This window comes from Piliocolobus tephrosceles, chromosome 1 (genome assembly GCF_002776525.5).
Source record: "Piliocolobus tephrosceles isolate RC106 chromosome 1, ASM277652v3, whole genome shotgun sequence".
Classification (NCBI taxonomy): domain Eukaryota; kingdom Metazoa; phylum Chordata; class Mammalia; order Primates; family Cercopithecidae; genus Piliocolobus; species Piliocolobus tephrosceles.
In genome coordinates this window covers 64,521,417-64,529,652 of record NC_045434.1, presented here as the reverse complement: position 1 = coordinate 64,529,652, position 8,236 = coordinate 64,521,417, and the positions used below count along the sequence as shown (strand labels likewise).

Here is an 8,236-nt window from a genome sequence, read left to right as displayed (position 1 = left end):
AGATCGAGACCATTCTGGCTAACACGGTGAAACCCTGTCTCTACTAAAAAATACAAAAAACTAGCCGGGCGAGGTGGCGGGCGCCTGTAGTCCCAGCTACTCAGGAGGCTGAGGCAGGAGAATGGCCTAAACCCGGGAGGCGGAGCTTGCAGTGAGCTGAGATCTGGCCACTGCACTCCAGCCTGGGCCACAAAGCGAGACTCCGTCTCAAAAAAAAAAAAAAAATGACCAACTTATAAACCAGCAATTCCAGGCAACACCTTATTTCTTTAAGTAATCCAAACCATTATCTATCTCCTAAATGCAGTCTTTTCCCCTGACTAGATACTGTGTGCGTTTAGCAGGAGGCAGAAGGGTGGGGGTTTCACAGTGATGCGCACAAACAGGGACGAACTTTGCTAGGTACTGGGGAAGCAGTAGCATCTTCAAGTGCACATGTCTGCATCGCTGTGAAGTCACTTCAAAGACTTTATGAAGCCCAGATTTGATTCTGTTGAAATCGATTGGCTCCTTTCCAACCAAAATTGTATTTGAGATGTTCTTCAGCTGTATAGTACTTTGTCAAGGAAGGACACTGAAATAACAGGATGTTTTCATTTAGTTAACAGCATGGTCGACAATTGAACTACCCAGAATTTACAGCCTGATAATCGTGATGCTAGAATTCCATATAAATTACAAGGTCATTAGAAGTGTTTATTGCCCTCTGTGATGGCTGCTATGTAGGACACAGAACGTATAGCTAAATGGAGACATTAGTAGATAAGAGAGATTAATGATTAACTTGACCTTTTCCTTTTTTAATTGTGTCCAAAGAAAAAGTGTTCTCAGAGTTGAGCTACTAAATAAAGAAATAAAGAGCCTCATTCCATTCTAGAAAACGTACAGGTCACCCATAACAGAAGAAATTTTTTTTAGTCTCTTGTTCTAAACCACGGTGGTAGCAGGGGGCAGAAATAGTAACTGATCATCAGGGAGGGGAAAGCTTCAGAAAGCATGTCCTCCTGCAGTAGTGGATTTAGTACAAGGTATCCACGTGCTTTCCCAGCCATACTGGAGCCTCTCCATTTAAGGCCGGGAATGGTGTCCTTCCACCAGTTGACGAACCTCCTGATGAGGCCCTCCAGTTCATCTGCTCCCCAGTTACTACTGCCACCAGATTCCTCATCTTCGTTCTTCTTCCATCTCACAAGACTTCCCAGCATCACCTGTTACCTGTATTCCTCCAAACACTCTCATGTCCAACACACAGCTATATCTTTGGAGCCTGCCTCTTTACTCTGCCCCAGAACCTGGGTGCACAAGGTCTTAGCTCGGCACAGATTCTAATTCACTTCTTGACTAGCATATTTTGCCACAGATGATTCATGTTGTTCCTGTGGAACACTGTGGTCAAAATTCCAACCTTAAAAGGGAAAGTTGAAACAAAATTTTTAAGGACTTTATACCTACTAGAAGGTGATCAGTTGTTAGTGTACACAATTTGAGGTGTAATTTGATGTAAAACAGTAGTATTTCCAAAAAGATGAGGATAACTGAAATTTTCATAAATTCATTTCTCAATTGTTTAACTTGCTCAGTTGATTACTGAACATTTCTCATTTGATGATACTCAGAGATTTGGGGAGATATTTTTTAAAAAATCAATTTTTCTCCCTAGAGAAAGTAAAAACTGATATAGCATATATTTTTAAAAAATGTCTCTTCATCAGAAGCTAGTTTAGCATGTGAAAGAAAACACACATATGCACAATGTATGGTACATTGTAAGTGGCTAAGAATACTTTAAGAGTAAGCAAGTAAATGAATGCAATATAGTTAACAGGCAAAAAACAACACATGAAATGTCAAGTGGTTATGTACTGTTATCACAATGGGAGAAATGTTTGTCATTTGGTGGAAAAAAAGCAGGATTCAATATTGTGCAATCAATATAATCTCAAAGTGTAAATGCAACTGTAAAATAATATGCAAAGAAGCTTAAGAATACTACTAGGTAGAGATTATTGCAGGTAATTTTTACATTCATTTATATTTTCCCCTATTTCTTGTTTTTAATACTGATGAGATATTATTCTTAAAATACATTAGTTTATTTTTAAAATAGTATAGTTAGGAAATGTGAGTTTCAAAGAGAAACATTACTTTGGACTAGAGTTGTTTGGGATAGCATCTTGGTTGAGTGAATTCAGAGCTGGGTTAATGGAATTTAGATAGAAACAAAGGTGAAAAAGGCACATGAAATCAACAAGTGTGATATCATTTCAGCAGATGTGCTTATCAAATTCAGTGTTTGTACAATGGACTGAATGTTTGTATCCTTCCAAATTTATACGTTGAAAATTTATAGGATCTAATTACTTCTCAAATAGCCCTTGTGATGGGACTAGTGCCCTTAGAAAAGAAACCCCCAAGAGCTTCCACACTCCTTTTCTCTGATGTGAAGACACAGAGAAAAGATTGAAGTCTATTAACTAGAAAGTGAGCCCCACCAGACACTGAATTTGCAGTTGCCTTCATCTTGGACTCTCTGTCCACCAGGACTATGAGAAATAAATGCTTGGTTTTTAGAAATGAAATAACATTTTTAGGGACAGGGTCTTGCCATATTGCCCAGGCTGCCCTTAAACTCATGGGCTCAAGCAGTACTTCTGCCTCAGCCTCCTGAGTAGCTGGGACTATAGGTGGGAACCACTGCACCCAGCTTAAATGCTTATTGAAACCACCCAGTCTATGGAGTTTTTGTTATAGCTGCCCAACTGTATATACCAACAGACTGTGACAGTTTGTATATTAGAACAAGGAGTTCTAATGGAACTCCTTGGAGCCTTGAAACCAGGAGTAAGTTTAGGACAAGCTAAAGATACACTGTTTAACTTGGTAAAGAATTATGGCAGAAATTTTCCCCTGTGGTAACACTCTTAGTGGTGTTTATCTCCCTCATTCATTTGGTAAGTATTTATTGAGACTCTCTTTGTTCCAGGGACAGTGTAGATTTGTTTTGAATCCATTGGTGAAGATAGGACAAAAATCCCTGACTTCATGGAGGGACAGAGAAAATAAACATGGAACATAATTATTTAATTAAGGGTAATAAAAGGATAAGTATACAAAAAAAAAAAAAAAGCAGGATAAGAGAGACTAGGAATGTGGGGGTGGGGGTCACACCATCTTCACTAGGATAGTTAAAGTAGACCTCCTTGAGGAGTATTTTAAAGGTGAGATCATCTCTTTTTCTTTTTTTTTTTTTTTTTTTTAATGACGGAGTCTCGCTCTGTCGCCCAGGCTGGAGTGCAGTGGCGCCATCTCGGCTCACTGCAAGCTCCGCCTCCTGGGTTCATGCCATTCTCCTGCCTCAGCCTCCCGAGTAGCTGGGACTACAGGCACCCGCCACCACACCCAGCTAATTTTTTTGTATTTTTAGTAGAGACAGGGTTTCACCGTGTTAGCCAGGATGGTCTCCATCTCCTGACCTCGTGATCCGCCTGCCTCAGCCTCCCAAAGTGCTGGGATTACAGGTGTGAGCCACCACACCTGGCCATGGTGAGATGATTTCTGTATGTGAATTCCTTCCATTTCTGTCTTAGTTTCTTTTCTTTTTTTTTTTTGAGAGAGAGTTTGGCTCTTGTTGCCCAGGCTGCAGTGCGGTGGCGTGATCTTGGCTCACTGCAACCCTGCCTCCCAGGTTCATGCCATTCTCCTGCCTCAGCCTCCTGAGGAGCTGGGATTATGGGTGCCCACAACCACACCCGGCTAATTTTTTGTATTTGTAGTAGAGACGGGGTTTTATCACGTTGGTCAGGCTGGTCTCGAACTCCTGACCTCAGGTGATCCACCTGCCTCGGCCTCCCCAAGTGCAGCGATTACAGGCCTGAGCCACCGCACCCAGCCTCATTTTAGTTTCTCAGTAAGTCTTCGGACTGCTTATGCATTTTCTGAATTGTCTCCAGTGTTTGAGGTAGACGTCAGCCTGAACCTCTCCAGGCCTGGTGTGATAGTGGCTCTCCCATAGAGCAGGCCATCTTATTCTACACTATTCTATCTCTATCAGTCTTTTTTAGCTCCAGGATAAACAGCTCTTCTGACTTGATGACCACTACGATACTCTTCACTCATATTCTGTGGTTCCCACATGGCTTCCTTCTTCTTTGCCATGAGGCCATTTATGCCCTTGTGTTTCTGTGAGGAAAGCTTGAGCTCCAAATAAGGAATAATCAGCCCTCCTCACATAGCCACAACGACTTAGCTATTGGCCACACCCACTCAAGGAGGTGTGACTGCATGATTAATCAGCCCAACTCCTTCCAAGAGAAGGGACCTCTGCCTTCTGATTATTTAAGTTTATGACTTTCTCTTCTCAATTTTAGCTATGTGTTATTTCTAACAAGAAAATCAATGGTGTTTTGTTAGAGAAATGCACTCACTATCCTGAAACCACCTTTGCAAAGATTATCAGAGTGAAAGAAATTTAACATGGCTGACTTCATCTTGCTTCCAGCCTCATGGGTGAGCTGCCTTTGCTCATTCCTGGGTGTAGGCCAAGCTAACCATGAAAGGAATTTAGTTTATAATTTAACTTTGGAGCAAGGATAATAACAGTCTCTTCTAAAACTAGCTGTCTCCTTGCTCAGGGCCTGAAAGCTAATGAAAGGCCAAGAGATTAGGATTATGAGAGGGACCTGAACTCTGCTAAAATATAGGCATAGTTTTTATAATCCATTACTGCTCAAAGATTTGTGACTTCCCTAATTTCTCCTATAGATAACATCACTATTGTAGAATGTAAGATTGGTCTTCTGAGATGTTTTTCAGGTTTTTGCATATGACAACTGACTGACTCTACCTGAACCTGTGACTCATGACTCAACTGGTCCTGTGGCCCCCAACCAGAGGTGGATACAGCACATGAGGACTGTTTCCCACACCTCCATTCTCAACCAATCAGCAGTACCCATTCCCTAGCTCCCTTCCTACTAAACGATCTATAAAAACCATTGCCCCTGTGTTCTTGGGGAGACTGAGTTGAGTGATAACTCCAGTTCTTCCACATGACTGGCCTTGTGTTAATTCAACTCTTTCTTTACTGCAATATACCATGATCTCAGGGAACTGGTTTTGTCTGTATGACAGGCAGGAAGAATCCTCCAGGCAGTTACAGTCCCAAGAAGTGAAACAGGCCAAAAGTAAAAGTTCAGATAATGTTTAAAAGTTTTCCTGGATTACACATATATAATAGGTTTTAGTGTGGGTTACATAGATGTTTGGGAGGTTTACCTCCCTGACCTTTAAGTCTAGCAAGGATCATGATCTTTCTTTCTGCCACATTTCTGGTAGCCACTGGTCAGAGAGAGAATGGTTGTGCCATGGACATTACACTTTAAAAGAGTATGAAAAAAATAGAAGGCAGGTTTTACGAGATGGAAAACATGAAGAAATGGTATATGCTCTGAGGTTGCTTAGATTATACAAGATAATCATTTCTAAAGAAATAATTTTATAAATGGTTATTGAATCAACTACAGTTGATTAACAAGGAATGGGCCATGAGGAATGAAGAATGATATAGTTAGAAGGGTGGAGATATTCAAATATGTTCAAGAAATTAAAGTATCTTTAATATTTTCAAGAGGAAGAGATAATCATTTCCCCTGTGTGGTTTTAACTAGAGACTGGTATAGATACAGGAAATTAGAAGCCCTAACTTCTTTAATTCAGACTTAGTAAATTTTTTTTTAACATTAACTCACAAATTATAGCGGTACTTAATAAGAAACTTTAAGAGAAAAATGTATTGACACAAGTACTTTGTTAAGGGAAAGTGCCAAGCTACTTACCTTTTCTTTTTGTAATGGAAAAGAGCAAAGAATATTTATATGTCAAGCCATAAAATATGGAGAACATTAGTTAGGAAGGATAATGATTTAAATTTAAATGTCAACCAATTCACTATTTTCCTATGAAATTGAATTCCTGACTAGGTTGTTTACAGCAAGATCTACTATGACAAACTACTTTTTAAAAGTGTATTGGCATCTCTGTGAAATACAAAAACTTCAATTGCTGTATAGTTTGTTGTAGGAAACTGCATTGTTTAGAATATTTCCTATAGAAAACTGTTCACTTAAAAGTTACAAATTCAGGTTTTTTTATTTTTATTTTTTTTAGACGGAGTCTGCTCTGTTGCCCAGGCTGGATTGCAGTGGTGCGATCTCGGCTCACCACAACCTCTGCCTCCCAGGTTTAATTCTTCTGCCCCAGCCTCCCGAGTAGCTGGGCTACAGGCACACGCCACCGTACCTTCTGCCCCAGCCTCCCGAGTAGCTGGGCTACAGGCACACGCCACCGTACCTGGCTAAGTTTTTGTATTTTTAGTAGAGATGGGTTTTCACTGTGTTGGCCAGGCTGGTCTCAAACTTCTGACCTCATGATCTGCCTACCTCAGCTTCTGAAAGTGCTGGGATTACAAGCGTGAGGCACCAAACCTGGCCCTCAGTTTTTTATGGGTATAGAATTTGCTCATCAACCTTATAACATTGATATTATTGATTCTGGCCTCACTGGTGTTGTTATACTTCAATCAACCGGTACAAAAGCTGTGTATGTTCTCTTCCCTGTCAAAGACATTTCTTTATTCAGATCTTAATTTTTTGCAAGTTTTTTTCCAAGTGTAAAAAGTTAATAGTGACCTCGCACAGTGGTTCATGCCTGTAATCCCAGCACTTCGGGAGGCTGAGGCGGGTGGATCACTTGAGGTTGGGAGTTTGAGACCAACCTGGCCAACATGGCAAAACTCTGTCTGTACTAAAAATACAAAAATTAGCCTGGTGTAGTGGCACATGCCTGTAGTCCCAGCTACTCAGGAGGCTGAGGCATGAGAATCCCTTGAACCTGGGAGGTGGAGGTTTCAGTGAGCCGAGGTCGTACCACTGCACTCTAGGCTGGGTGACAGAGAAAGACTCTGTCTCAGAAAAAAAAAAAGTTAATTGTGTTTACAAAGTATTTGTTCATATATTAAAATACCCAATAGAAAGTCTTAATTCTTCCCCACTGGCACGCTATGTGTGCCATAAGTGACCCAATCACACTTCTAGTGCTATGATAGGATCTGGGCTTAGAGGTCAGTGTCTGCAATGTCTTAGCAAAACTAGGATATCAACAGTTTACATTTCTTGGGATAATATGGCTATACTTACCCTTACCCTTTTCTGTACTTTAGAATTATCCAAGAGAGGAAAATGATGAATAAAATAACGAAGATCATACCAGATAAAGTGCCTAGGCAGTAAAACAAAGTAATTACATGCATGGAAAATATAACTCATAGGTTTTAAATTCTGTCTTAGTATCCAGTCCCACTACAGATTGCCAATGCTTTTTTTTTTTTTAGATGTAACTATACATTCTGCTTTACTCTGGGTTTCTATAGTATTAGTCTTACTCCCACAGGGTTATTATAGTTAAGGTGTGATCTGAGCTGTTTTGTAACCTTTAGTCCAACATCAACTTTTCCAAAAGTAAGTGAGAACCACGATGGGGCAGCTGGCCACCAGCTCTCCATGGCCCTGCCCGTGTGTCTTGCCTAAGGCTTAACACACAGGCATTTCATTGTGACAATACTGGAATTTTCTCTCTTGTTGAATTATATATGTAGGTCCTTTGTCCATTTATTGATTGTTAAAGTGCACAGTCTCCACAGGTAGGTAGACCCAGGCTACCCCATTCTGTGGTCTTGGGCAAGTTACTTAAACCCTCCGTGTCTCAGTGTCCAGATGTGTAAAAAGGGATGTAAGAATACTATGCCACAGAAGTTCCCTTGGAAGCAAACTCTATTACAAAACTATTCTTCTAACATAGGCAGATCACAGATATGGGCTCAGAAGACTGGTCTTATGGCTTTCTGTTTGTGCAAATGGGCACAATCACCATCTGGAAGCATACTCCAGGTTACAACCCAAAGAAGAAGCTTCATTCTCCCACCACATTCAAATAAGTTATTTTTGACACTGTTGAATGATTATGCATTTGTAGTGGTTCAAAGATAGTAAAGAACCTTTGAGGAAGGTTACTCAATAACCTGGCATATGACGATGCCAGTTCCACTATATCCTGGCCTAAACTCATCATGATTTTCTTTCTAGTTGAATTTACAACTCAAGATATTTTGATCTCTCTTTTTACTTTTCATTCATTATAAGTAGGTACTTACTGCTAAAGATGCCAGAATTCCTCAGCAAAC

General features: G+C 40.4%; 1 protein-coding gene across 1 annotated transcript in view; it reads right to left on the bottom strand.

Moving 5' to 3' along the window:
- Positions 1 to 230: 230 nt before the first annotated feature.
- The window catches only part of CR1 (complement C3b/C4b receptor 1 (Knops blood group)), a 186,767-nt gene continuing 178,761 nt past the window's right edge, over positions 231 to 8,236 (bottom strand). The window contains exons 47-48 of the mRNA XM_031935120.1: positions 7,194 to 7,275; positions 231 to 574 (exon numbers count right to left, since the gene is read on the bottom strand). Coding sequence (XP_031790980.1) covers positions 7,196 to 7,275 — 80 coding nt within the window. The 3' untranslated portion in view covers positions 231 to 574; positions 7,194 to 7,195. The remainder of the gene's footprint in view (positions 575 to 7,193; positions 7,276 to 8,236) is intronic.